This window comes from Ostrinia furnacalis, unplaced genomic scaffold (assembly GCF_004193835.3).
Source record: "Ostrinia furnacalis isolate ACB-3 unplaced genomic scaffold, ASM419383v2 OfSCF2036, whole genome shotgun sequence".
NCBI lineage: Eukaryota > Metazoa > Arthropoda > Insecta > Lepidoptera > Crambidae > Ostrinia > Ostrinia furnacalis.
Genome location: NW_021132275.1, coordinates 555,118 through 569,494, shown reverse-complemented (window position 1 = coordinate 569,494; position 14,377 = coordinate 555,118). Strand labels below are relative to the sequence as shown.

At 34.1% G+C, this 14,377-nt stretch overlaps 1 protein-coding gene across 2 annotated transcripts in view; it reads right to left on the bottom strand.

Moving 5' to 3' along the window:
- Window positions 1-14,377, bottom strand: part of Obp73a (Odorant-binding protein 73a) — a 40,052-nt gene that overhangs the window by 21,524 nt on the left and 4,151 nt on the right. For both annotated transcript variants that reach the window (XM_028306575.1, XM_028306574.1), the window contains exon 2: window positions 5,643-5,736. In XM_028306575.1, coding sequence (XP_028162376.1) covers window positions 5,643-5,736 — 94 coding nt within the window. The remainder of the gene's footprint in view (window positions 1-5,642; window positions 5,737-14,377) is intronic.

The following is a 14,377-nucleotide window of genomic DNA, read 5'->3' as shown; positions in this document are numbered from 1 at the left end:
AAAGTATATAAGTAGTATAAATCCGTTAAGCTAGCACCCATAACACAAGCATGAAGTTGCTTACTTTGGGGCTAGCTGGCGCTGTGTGAAATTGTCCAAAAGATTTAAAAAAAAATATAACTCCAGTCTTAGGTGCCTGATATGACAAATGTTAATGCACAAAATCATAAGGCATTCATCATCATTGCAAGTCTTTGATGATTTTATTAATGTGTCAATACTTTTTCTGCATTTTGTTGGGAATCGATCCTAGAGTAATACTCGTAGTTGTCTAGAATACCTGTAGACATCAAAACAATAGACAGTTGAGTTAAACCACAATGTTTAGCGAAAGCATGAAGTCCCACTTTCGTAATGGTGTGCAAGAAAGCCGATATAAATGTTGCAGCTGCAAATAACGAAGAAACATTGTTTTTGTTTAAGTTTTCCTTGTAATTCCGAAAAGAGACCACATTTCCCATTAATGAGCATATTGCGTAAGTTAATAACTGTTAATAACTGCTAATAACCCGAAAAAATCTTGTATTCCGCAAGAAGCTCTTTGTACCATTTTGGGAGCAACTTTTGGCGTTTCTGGTTTGGCCTTTTGTGACTTAAATGTCAAGACGGAGTCGCATTGTAACGTATTGTATCAGGTTTAGGATTCATCAATATGAATAATCATATTATGATGTTTGTATTTCAGACACAATTGTCTGAAATACAAACATCATAATATGGATCGATTTGAAAATCATTGCATTATATTAGAGAAAACAATGTTTCACTATTTACCGGAGCTTATCAAGCTAGATATTGTGTCATCACAGATGTGATAGGTCTATTAAAAACTCATAAAACTAATTTTATTTCTGCTAGTAGGCTTTTAAAAAACATAGCCCTTCTTCTGGCGCAGTCGGGTAAAAAGCACTTTTACACGTCACAGTATTAACCCTACCACTGCTTCGGGACAATAAATGGGCCAGTGCTGAGAAGAAGAGCGCAATTAGACCTATATTTTAAAGTAGGTAACAACATTGCAGACCTACAAACAACAATAGCTAAATCCTTGAAAAGAACTGCTAATTGTTATACACTATTTACTATACCTACATATTCAGTTCAGTCATAATACGTGAGTCACAGGTGATCTCAGTCAATACAGTTACGTTTCAACCTTCCTTTTAAGACACCTTGTTTTAGCTTCATTGTCAACATGCATTGGGGGCAGCTGAACGTTGACTATTTTCGACATATTCCTCCGTTAGCCTTTTTAAGAACGGAGTGATATCTCTGAAAACTCAAACGAAAGCCATGGCTTTAGAAGGCTCTAGAACTCATAGATGTGTGCAGTTTCTGCTCAAATTATTTATTTTATAAAACAGACGAATGAAAAAAATAAATGTTCCAGTGTTCCACTACTAAATTTCAAATATAAATTAGAGAAAAATAATGTAATCACAGTAGGTGATATAGGTCTATTATAAAACTCATAAAACTCATTTTAATTTTGCAAGTAGGTTTTTAAAAAGCATTTTTACACATCCCAATATTAACCCTACCACTGCTTCGGGACAATAATGGGCCAGTGCTGAAAAGGAGAGCGCAATTAGACCTATATTTTAAAGTAGGTAACAACATTGCAGACCTACAAACAACAATAGCTAAATCCTTGAAAAGAACTGCTAATTGTTATACACTATTTACTATACCTACATATTCAGTTCAGTCATAATACGTGAGTCACAGGTGATCTCAGTCAATACAGTTACGTTTCAACCTTCCTTTTAAGACACCTTGTTTTAGCTTCATTGTCAACATGCATTGGGGGCAGCTGAACGTTGACTATTTTCGACATATTCCTCCGTTAGCCTTTTTAAGAACGGAGTGATATCTCTGAAAACTCAAACGAAAGCCATGGCTTTAGAAGGCTCTAGAACTCATAGATGTGTGCAGTTTCTGCTCAAATTATTTATTTTATAAAACAGACGAATGAAAAAAATAAATGTTCCAGTGTTCCACTACTAAAGAAATATGTAACATCTTTATAATATACGTTTGTTTTTACGCAAATAAAAATTCTGACTCTGCGGCCAAAAATGAAATATTGCACTGCAAATTCTATCATGTGCAGTCATATGCACTACACTGTCAAAATTATATCATTTGACTAAGTACGTACATAATTATTGTTATCAATCCTCATACCTAATACTACAAGTTATTTTTAAAACATCCTTAACAGCAATCCAAAAGTATTATCCAATTACCATAACTATAGCTACATGATGCACCAAGAGGCATTTTCCATTGCAGTCCTTCTTCTTACGAAAGGAACCGCAATGTTTGCGAACCAGCAAAGCGTAATATAGAGTCAACTTTAGCCTATTTTGGCCGAATAGACTTATGTAAATATTTTTTAATCTTTTCCGTCGTGATCTTGACAAGTAACCTTTGCTAGCATCCGATAATTCACACAAGGTTACGAACAGCTACAGATCTAGATTGTTTCTACGCCGGATAACTTGACCGGATTTACATATGGAGTTTGAATATTAATTAATCGGCAAATATTTTAAGATGTCATAATGATGATAGCTGCAGATTTTTGGTCTGATGGGTTTTTGTACGACTGACTCTAGAGAAAATACGCACCATGTGATTTATAATGAATAAAGTAAAATAAAATACATAACCCTTATCCTACCCTACACCACACAGAGATAAACCTATGGTGTGTCTATTTCCCTTTGAATAAAGTACACATTTTGTGAAAATAGTGCAAATAGCTGAGTCATGTGAGTTTCCCCACGTGTAGGGTTACAATCTATCTAGATTTTTCCGGATATATCTGGTATACTTTGGGATTTATTTAGTACATCCTTAAAATATGTCTAGTTTCAGAGGTATCACGTCCCTTTTCAGGACTTCAGATATTTCAAGATAGAGTAAACAACACCTTTACCTACTTCATCATTTATTATTTCAAGTATAAAGTATCCCAAGGAAGTGGGAAAGCATCGTACCCATATACCTACCTTATTATGTCAATATGTACAGATACATATTTACGTTAAAAATGTTTGTGTTGTTTTTACAGTTGTTCTTTACCAAATAATTTCGCAAGTTTAAGTTTAAACAAAAAGAGCGCTTATCAAACAGGTTCCCACGAAATCGATATAGATTTCGAATTCCCCAACACTACATGGTCCCTTCACCAAAACTCGGTGTTAACCACTTCGCACACGTCACTTTCACTGCGCGACCTTGAACGCGCGACCCCGCGGTTAGCGCGGGATTCTTACATGTTTTTTTAACTAGCCGTAATGCGCGTAACTCGCGTATGTTTGGCATTTGTTTTATTAGCTTTTGTTTTGCACGATATAATCTAAAACAAAAAGGTGCTACACTTATTAACTGCATAGTAAGATACGAACATTTTCAAGGCAGGATTTCATGATCATTGCGCTCTATGATACATCTAAGTTACTAAAATTGTAAGTTAAAAGCTTAAAATAAACCATTCTACTTATCAAAGTTTTGATTTATTCCCTTGACTCCTAGCAAGTGGCAGTCGGTACGATAACTTTCTCCATAATCAATATTTAATTAGATGTAGAGAAGACATGAGGGCTAACTGTTAAAAGACTTCATGGAAAACACTGAGCAATAATAAATTAATAACCTTGAGCCACTAAAATAAAATAAGTGTGAAGTAAGTAAACACATTAACAATTACACCAAATTATAAAAAGTTGTTGAACTACTTTTGTATTACAAATATAATTTATCACCTCTATGATTTCAAAAGGCTTGCATTATTATGACACTATATCAAAATAACTCCTTAGAAAATAGAAATGTATGTTTGTGAATTCTGCTTTCATTTTGAATTCAGCAATATGTTTTTCTGCGTGTTTAACTTTAAAACTCTGTTTATTAAAAAAAACTCAATAATGTCATCTTCATCGTCGTTTGTGGTCGTTTATGACATGCAATCTATTTTTTTTTTGTTTTGTTCAGCTAATTTAATTCCTAAATCTATCTTACAAAAGAAACGTTGCGTTTTATATCACAAGGAATGTATTATCCATCACTGAGACCCAGGTCAGTGATGTGGCGATACACCATCTGACAGGTGCGAGAAAGTTGCAGTAGGTTGCTGCTCTATAGAATGCAGAGATATACAGTGGTCTCTCTCCGAACGTACCTACTTGATTTCGATATCTAAAAGTAAATTACTACTCTGTATTTATTTGATTTGTACTTAAAAAAAACATATACTTAGTTGAATTGAGAACCTCCTTTTTTACACTTGGTGACTAAATAGGTACCTAGCTTAGGTACCATTTAATTTTATCCTTCAGAGATATCCTTTAGATGCGCAGATGCGCTAAGCGAAATAAATAATGTTTGTTTAATATTTTCTTCGCAGTCAAATTACGTTTGGATGCTATAGTGTTAATGCAGCCCTACTTAGGTCATTAATTATGCTCTTAAATTAATGAAAACAATTAGGGAGGGCTGATACTTAGACTGAAAGATAGAACTAGAGTCATATGAAAGCTTGTGAAAGGTTCATGTCCAGTCGTGCCTACTGCACCAATCTTGACTGTGGTCTCCACCACGTGCTCCACAGAACAATAGAACTGTTAACATTGTGCAAGATGAACTATCACAACGAGGTGACATAACCACGTTGCATTCATTCCGCCCGATTGGTTTTCCATAATCGGTGTCATTCGATGAGATTGGTCGCGGTTTACATTTTTGCTAAGCTCTTATACGGTTGTAATAGATGCTATTTTGCAATAGAAATGTTTAGTTTTATGTGCTGGTGACTGTAACAGTGTACTAATCTTGCAAAAGTTGAGGATATGTCTTGGTTTATTGCTAGTTATAGAATTAAAGAGCCAGTTCTGCAAATAAATGTCAGATTAAAAGTAACGTCAACCCGCTTTGTATTTGAAGGAAGTTAGTTGATGATGAAATCATCAGCTAGATTGACCAGGAGATAACTGAATGTGGTTGAATTGGCGATATTAAAAAAAGGCACATCCAGACATTACATAAGGTCAGTCCTGGATTTGTCAATAGGCCGTATAGGCCGCGGCCTAGGGGCGGCAGATTTCAGATGACACTTACTCGATTTCAGAAGATAAAAGTTAAATAAAGATCCAACCCCACCCTAGCCTACGGGCGGCAAAACTGTGAATCCGCCACTGCATAAGGTCTTCGTGCTACAAAAAAGATGCACTGTCTTTTTTGCACTGCGCTAAAGGTTTTTCTCGTATGTATCGTATGTATACACATGCTGTTAAAATTCGTTCGAGATTAAAATGAAATCAAAAGTTCCTTCGTACTCCAAATAACAACAAGTAGAGGCGAGGCAGTTTAGAACTGGTTCGCGACATTGAAACGCAGCCGACTTTCTCGCGGGTAAGCCGATTAAGATGTTAATTACATTAATTGCTACGTTACAGATATGCAACATTTAAAAATATATTAGTAACACAACATTTCACCGGCTTTATGTGCAATTAACGCTTTTTATCATAAAAAAGCTTTGCGAAGTGGGAAACTGACACGTGATGTTATGACATTAAATTAAATTCTATGGAATTAAAGTTTAAAAACTAAACTGTAATAAGATAAAAGCTCACCTCGCAAAATGGAAACTTTGATTTCATCTTGACATAGTGTGATGACTCTTTCTATCTTCTGTGGGGCTGTGGGCGGGTTCTTGCATCTTTGTTCCTGAAACAAAATTATTAAAAAGTCCAGTTTAATCTAGTAAGTTAATGTCCAGTTGATCTCTTAGCAAATGTACTTAGTTAATTAGTTTTCAGATGTAGAAATCTTCAGCTTTATTAAATTCGAAAATTGTATTGAGTAAAATGCAATTTGGGGAAATAACTAAGCGGTCACTGAAAACTTTATGAAATCGCATCAAAACTTAAAAACGCCTTAAATCTCATCTGCCCACTCATTGAGAACTCGTAAAAACAGTAAAAGACAGAGAAACAAATTATTATTCAAAATAAATCATCAATACTACTAAAAGTAGGTAACTATTTGTACGCAGTCATGAGAGGTTGGACACGGATGACGGAAGGGTCAACAAGGTGTATTGTTCTTTGACAATACGCGGATTTACAATAGAAATATTACATGTTTGTGGGGAAAAGTGAAATGAGAAAATGCTAGATAATTGAGTCACTATTTCCTAGAATAGTACGTAGCTTTCAAAAACATTGTCATTGAGAAAACTCAAAGCTTTAACCAAAGCTTAGTTCTCAAAACAACTAAGCTTTAGTAACATAAACCTTTGCATCCATCCCATTTATGTTGTCAAGAAGTGGTGGTAGGGCAAGCTATATTTGGGACGTGTTCGTGTATAAGTTCCCTGGAAAGGGCCTATGTACTGAATATACTATTTGAATTTGTGTTTTACTGTCAACCAATACTTACGATTTTATTTTATTAAATTCTTACGAGTACATATTTCATCTGCAATATCTAACTTGATTGTAATCAGCCGTAAATAAAATAATTGTTAGCCAATTCCATAAAAAAATGTTGAAACAACTTTTCAAAATATACTCGACCTAGACCTATTTGGTGGTGATATGTGTAACTAATGTTGTTACTACACCATGTCGACATCGAACCCTGGACCGGGTTTAAGCAACGGTCAGAAGTCCAAAGTAGAGCATGTGTGAAATCAACTTCACTTTATGCACTCTCATATGAATTTGGCCATATTTTTTTGATAGTGTTGTCTGAAATTATGCAGGTCACTCAGAGTTTAGAGTGCAATATGCAAACAGGTCATTAAATACAAGGTGTCCCAGATATTTTTGACATGAGCAGATGTTGTTATTCTTCTTCTTACTCGTCTTGAAAAATGTCTGCTCATTAGTACACGCAGCATCACAAGACAAGAGATAGACTCGCAATTGGGGATTTAAAAAAAACATGAAAATAAATCGTATCTTTGACATACTTACTGATGGTCATCTACATATTAGTCTCTCTTTTTGGAACACCCTATATGTATCAATCAATAAAATACTCGAAAAACATCTCAGAAAATCAAAAACTCTACAACACCTAAAATGAATTAATGAATATTATTTCTTCCTGTAATTCCTTCACCGTTTCTCCTACAGAGCCATATTCACTAAAGCCCTTAGCATCTAAACACTTAGCATAATAATGCATAGGCAATATTGAATATTGTTTAGGCCATAATCACAGTAACAAGCCCGATGGAACACGACAGAAGTGTCCATTCCTAGTGTTTATTACAGGAGGAACGCTTTCATAATCAGGACCCGTTGTTGGTACCGACAATGGTCTTCCTGAATATTGATGGGAATTAACCTATAAGCAGGAAATGCTTATAATTTAGTGGCTATTCAGAAACTATAATTTTCGTATTGAGCTACTGAAGTGAACAGTTTAACTGTCAACTATTTACTACTTTTCAGACCAGTGATGATTAAAATGATATTATGGTTCTGGTATCCTATTTTGACAAATCATGAAAAGTATGTCCGGCTCGAAGGACCATGAATATTATTGATATGGTAAAAGTACAAAAAGGTGTCGAGATCTGCGTTAATTAAATTTATTACGGAGACAATTCAAACGATCGTTACTGAGCAGATGCCTTTATGGTGCGTGTAGGTCATTCCATGACAATTACCGAGGGTGAAAACTAAATATGTTCTTTTCGCATTAAATCTGATGAATTTTGAAAGTAAACATTCCAAATTATAATGTGCAACAAAAAAAAAATCTGAAAGAAACAAGTAATTTTTAAGTTATTAGTCTTCAAAGTCTATACTTAAGTCAACTGTCTGTGAATGATCATTTTATCTCTAATTATTGGTAATACGATTTTAAAAAAACTATCAATCTGTGAAATGTTTTGCCACTATATAATTCGAGGGTATTAATCATCATAGTATTGGTAGATAGCGTCATAGTCCCAAAAAAATTGATAATCATCAAGTTTTAAGTGTGTTTTCTTGTTACTTCGGCGATGTAACACCCGAAACAGAAAAATAAGTATTTGTTTTATTATTGTACCTTACACATGGATTTTAAAATATAGTGACTGGTGTTTATGTTTTTACAATATTTTAATAACTAATAAATTATACGTGGTAAGTAGAGATCAGTACATCAATAAATAAATAAGCGTCTCGTATTTTTGTTATCTGTCTGTACGACTGTATGTATGTCTTTATATGTGACTGTGTATCTGTTTGTAAGATGAATTTAATCTGAAGTTTGAGTTAAAAGTTGTACAACAAAAATACGATTAAAAATATTTTTGTTGAGGGACTGATAATCAGTTAGAGTTCTTTTTATTGAGGTACTGATAATCCGTTTTTTTGCTTCTTTAGCATTTCAGAATGCCACCAGTGTCACCCTTAAAACCAATTGCGTAGAATCTTGTAACTTAGTAGGTGACGTCATCGGTAAAATTTTATCTTGTATTTAAGTAGGTACCTATTTATATTAAATGTTATTGCTATTTATCTATGAAAATAAGACAAAATATATGTTTTATAAACACTTAAGAGTCATTTATATTAATAAAGTTTTAAAAAAATATTGCTGTGAAGTACAGAATCACTTTCGTGGCATCAAAAAATTCAAAACGTTAAAGCTTCCAAACGAGACTCGCTATTTGACTGATTTACTGAGAATAAAATCTTCACATCAAGCGCTACAATTTTTGTTTACAAAAAGTTGAAATAAGTTAGAAATAAAATTCGCCACGAAGGTGACGATGAGAACCGTGGCGATGAGAAATACCCTTGTAAATTTCATACTTTAGAAGTCCTGTAAGTTTTAGGTATGATTCCTTAAGAAAATTCGCTAAATTTCGAGTAAATGCAGCAACAGTCAGAACATAGAGGCAAAATCTCGTAACACCCGAAACGCACACTTTTCGACTTATATTTTCGTTATCCCACATTCTTAGCTGTACAAACTTTATTATTTAGATGAAACAACTAAAAACGGTCAGATTAAGGCACTAACATTATTAAAATACTATTTCAAAATACATGAAATTGTTGAATATGTGTGTACGAACGTAACACCCGAAACGATGGAATGACCCTGTACCTACTTTGTTTTTTAGTAATTAAGTTGTTATTCATTCATTTAAAACTCGTATCAAATAAATACTTTCTTTCTTTTTTTCTAATGGATAGTGCAGAGAAAAGAGAGCCATAGAGCGAAACAAGCGTTTCTTATAATTGATGATTTACCAATTGGTTCTATCAACTGCTTTATTATAGATTAATTATGTATTATTGCGTGAAAGAGCGTCCATCCAATATTGCGTTTTATTACTACGACAGGATTCCAGTCGTCGCAACAGTGTCCAACACTCCCATTTCTATTTACAGCTAAAAATTACTCAACGATCGACCGACCATACTGAATTGGCTGGTTACTACTGTTTTGCAGACCTAAGGCTTAGCGCACATGTGTCAATAAAAGTGTAATAAATTATCTATGTAGAAACTAGACTGAGTTGCAACTTACTTTAACCGTAACTATAACACTAACTAATGTTTTTTATGGAGTTGACAGATGTTTGAATTTTTTTAAGTTATAGTAAGATGGCGCAATTCAGCCAATAAGGTCTATGTTGGTAAGTGTAAATAAAGTTTATTTAAAAACACCATCGGAGTTTTTTCTTTCTAGCACTATGGATTTAATTAAAAAAAAAAAACACTTTAAATTACATAACTTTTTCAGCTCTTTTTAATATTTCATGTAACTAAATCTTTCAGATAAAAAAGTTTACAAACAATTTTAAAACTAAACAGTGTTTGTATTTATTACACTTACTTACTATCTTTTAATCGGTTGACAAACCATGCAACGTCTACGTTTGCGTCCAACCTACGACGCTTTGGCAACTATGGTAACACGCGCAATACCACTAGTTATATAACTAAGTGGTCCAACGCACCGCGACTGTGTGAACTATGATGCACTCTATAATAAACTTAGCGTGGAATAGTTCATTTGCCAGTAAATTAACGTAACACGTTTGTCGACTTGTTTATGTGAAAAAATGGGGGCTACTGTAGGGTGACGGCACCAGTAATGGACATGGCACCAATTATGGACATTTTTTTCGTTGATCGAATTTATTAAGCAACTGTCGCAACATTTTGAACTGGCAACACTAAAATCACAATCAATAGATGTTTGGGCTATCATTTTGACACACGTCACCAAAATCGGCCACTTTGTTTTAAGATAGCTGCGAAGTGAAATCTCGTTGCGCGCGGTGGTCATGAAAATCCGTTTTTACTATTGAAACCGTTAAGGAAGTGAGTACATATTTGTGCTTGGTGCTATCTTATGTTGTGTTATAATGAGATTTCATGTTATTTTTACTGAATAATAATAAATAGCAAGTAAATTGAGCTAAGTTAAAAATGTCTTATCACAGCCATAAGTTTTTTCCGGGGTTTGTTCATTACTGGATTCGATATTTTATGAAATTCAGTAATGGACAAGTGTCCATGCTTAAGTTTTTAATTTTTTCTTTATTAAGGAAACAAACAGCATGAGTTTATACATGTGAACTTAAAAAATAAAAACAGTACAGTAGCCTAATCAGTTTCCACAGATAAACTTTACAAGTTAATCGAAAGTTATGCAGAGTGCGAGCAATTTAAAATCACAAATACAACACAAACCTTACATTCTTAATAGTGGATTAAAAAAAAATCTTTATAATAATGAAGTTTGAAATCTATAAACCCTTCAATAGGCGACGAAACTGCGCCAACTTCAAATGAAATATGTCGATATCACTGTAAGCATCATTATACTTATTACTAGCTCTTATAAGAAAACTGTTACATCTGTAATTAGTCTTGCAAACAGGGGTTGAAAACGTGAACTTACGCCTCGCGCCAGGTCTAGAACATTTCAGAGTATTCAGAGCCAGACTGCTTAACAAGAAAAGAGAGTCGACTAATCCGTTGAGTATTTTAATCTAAAGATCTAAGTAAAGTTCAAGATCTAAAGGACAGAAAGCGGAAAGCGACTTTGTTTTATACTATGTAGTGATTATAGGGTACTGTTTATGATTACAAACTTTAATGTACTGAATTTCAGGACAAGTAGGAACTAAGTTCTGTATAATTTGTGAATTTTATATTTACTCGTTTATGCTGGAGCCCATCTCTACCTATGTAAAGTCGACATTACATAAGTTGTTTTATAAGAATAAGAATAAGAAAAACTTTATTTGACACAAAAGAAAACAGAAAAACAGAACAAAGGGACTTAAAACTATACACGCATAATATTTTGTGCCAAAAAGGCGCCCGCTCAGCATTAATCGAGCCACGCGTGCATGCACGCGCTTTCAGCGTTTTCCATTTTTGTTTTAAAATAGGCCATAAGATTCACTGGCTACCTTGGTGTGCTATTAATACCATTTAGAATGAACTGGGCTTGCTTTGCTGTCGCTTTGAGAATGCGTCTGCTAAATGATGACGAATCTAAAAGTACATTAAAACAGCTAGTTTTTTTTATCAATAATGTAAATATTGTAAACTTTTCAGAGACTTATTTTGTATAAGAATTTATCAATCTTAGCAAACTACACTCAACATCAAATAAACCGCACCTTCCGCGACGCGAACTTTAAAGATTTTCTGACACAATCATGGTACCCCAACAATATTAGTGTTATTTGAAAGCCCAATAAATACCCTTAAAGAAAAATACATTTCATTTCTAAATAAATGATTAACATAAATGATTAACATATACCATAAATGTGACTTGAAAATACACCTCACTTTGGGCTCACCTCTGGGATCAATTAGACCAATTTTTATGGTTATAAAACCAAATAAAGATCTCACGTGTCCTCTTTAACAGATGGACAACGATTAATCCCAACTTAACAGTTTTATAGTCATTAAAAATGGCTATAGCGTAACTACCTATTTTTTGAAGAAGTGACTCTGGATCCTTGTAAAGACACATTAAAATTTTTGGGGTAAAAACCTTTCCTTTAATGAAATGAAGCTTAGAACTAGGCTTTCAAATGGTACCAATGTTGGTGGGAAGTGGGGATGCATACGTTTGATAAGTGCTTGTCGCGGGAGGTGCGATTTATTTGATGCCGAGTGTATATTTNCTACTGTATGTACTGGGGGCATCAGTTGGCGCCACAGGCTTTTTTACCTAACGACTTAAGGTGAACTCGTACTACCGTTTTTAGTTCTGTTAGTAACCGCTAGAGGCGCTGTACAATCTTTCATACATTTTACGCACTCGATAGCGAAATGCTCGATAGGTAAACTCATGGTAGAGCTACTGGTAGCTATTCGCCAGTAGCCATGATAGTGGCGCCAGCTCAAGTAGGTATACAACATTGATACGAGGACTATCTCATTTGTGCTGATCAGGTAGTGCCACTGGCGAGTAAGGTTCCTTACTAATGGCTTTAGAGTAGTGCCAACTTGTGTTCACTAGGTAATTCGATAGGAGGCAATCCCTATTGCGCTACTGGCGATAAAACCAGTAAAACAAAGACGAGTATACCTATAGTCATAGTCATAGTCATTTATTGCATCTTGTTTATATTTGGTTTGCTACTAGCGGTAAAATAAAGAAAAATATATGTTGAAGCATATAGTTATATAGATTTTTATATACTAAAACTTAATGGCGATTGCAGCTATTGGTCTATTTTACTCATACTCGTACGAAGCATTCGCCCACGACGTCCATTCACTTATGACATTGAATTTTTAGCTAACCACAACCGATTGGTACCTATTGGTATTCATGTTCACACTACCAATCATATCGAATTCGGGAGTTAATTGACTAAATATCAAGTTAAAGTAGACATTTAAATATTATTTTACTGTTTCAACATCTATTTCAATAATTATAACTTATTAATAATACTACAAAATTACTAATTTGTACTTAGTATTTTATTATTTAATACTATATAAAAGTAAAATATGCGCTGCTACATACATACATAGAAACAAAGCAAACATTATTAAATCGATTGTAAATAAATAGTTACCTACACAAGTACGTGAAGTGAATAAAATGACAACATTGTAGTGCCTACACACTTCCTATCGTACATACTTTTTAACAAAATGGTTATCTTATCTATTGAGCTTACGTAACATTGAACATTAAGTGCACTTTCAAGTTACTGATGCCTCAATTTAGTTATTTATCAATTTATAAATGCTATTCTAACAAAAGACTTCAACGCATTAGATCTAACTACTATAATAAACTACCAGACTTAAAAAAAAAGCAAAAAAAAAATAGATGACAGTACCAATCAATCAAGCAATCAAGCTATTTTGTGAATGTTGATAAGGAAAATAAACTTGTGACAAACGCAGAAACAAACATATTACCATATACAAACATATAGGTACATGACTCAAGTCAAGCGTTTAGTCCCCTTGTAGATGACTAACACAGCTCTATTCGCCAATCGTTGTTCTCGGTGCCAGTTCGGACACAAAGCAGTCGATTATCTTCAAACACTGCGCAGGGTCAGCTTGATATGGTCGATAGGAGACCTCGCTCTGGTTTCTGGGAGCTGGTCATACGTGAAGAGGTTGTGATGGAAAAACTTGGCGTGTCTTTTTCAAATGACTTAGTTTTCTTAATAATATATTTTACTAGCGACCCGCTCCGGCTTTGCACGGGTGTTAAGTATACATAAAGCTTCCTCTTGAATCACTCTATCTATTAAAAAACCGCATCAAAATCCGTTGCGTAGTTTTCAAGATCTAAGCATACATAGGGACAGGACAGCGGAAAGCGACTTTGTTTTACACTATGTAGTGATAGTAGTAGTTTAGGATACATAGTTTATTGCACTGAATCTCAGGACAAGTAACTAGGTGCTGGATACTGTGTGAATTTTATAATTACTCGTTTATGATGGAGCCCATCTCTACCTATGTAAAGTCGACAATACATAAGTTTTTGTTTTTTGTTTTTAATTTTTGTTTCAAAATAGGCCATAAGATTCACTGGCTAGCTTGATGTGCTATTAATACCATTTAGAATGAACTGGGCTTGCTTTGCTGTCGCTTTGAGGATGCGTCTGTTAAATGATGACGAATCTAAAAGTACATTAAAACAGCTAGTTTTTTATCAATAATGAAAATACTTGAAACTTATCAGAGACTTATTTTGTATAAGAATTTATCAATCTTAGCAAACTATATTTTAAATCTAGTTTTATAACATCTTCAGTCACATGTTTTAAAAATATTCGCAAAATACGGCTTACTTGAGTCATGTCGACATAAGGCATTTGGGAGATCGCTCCTAATTG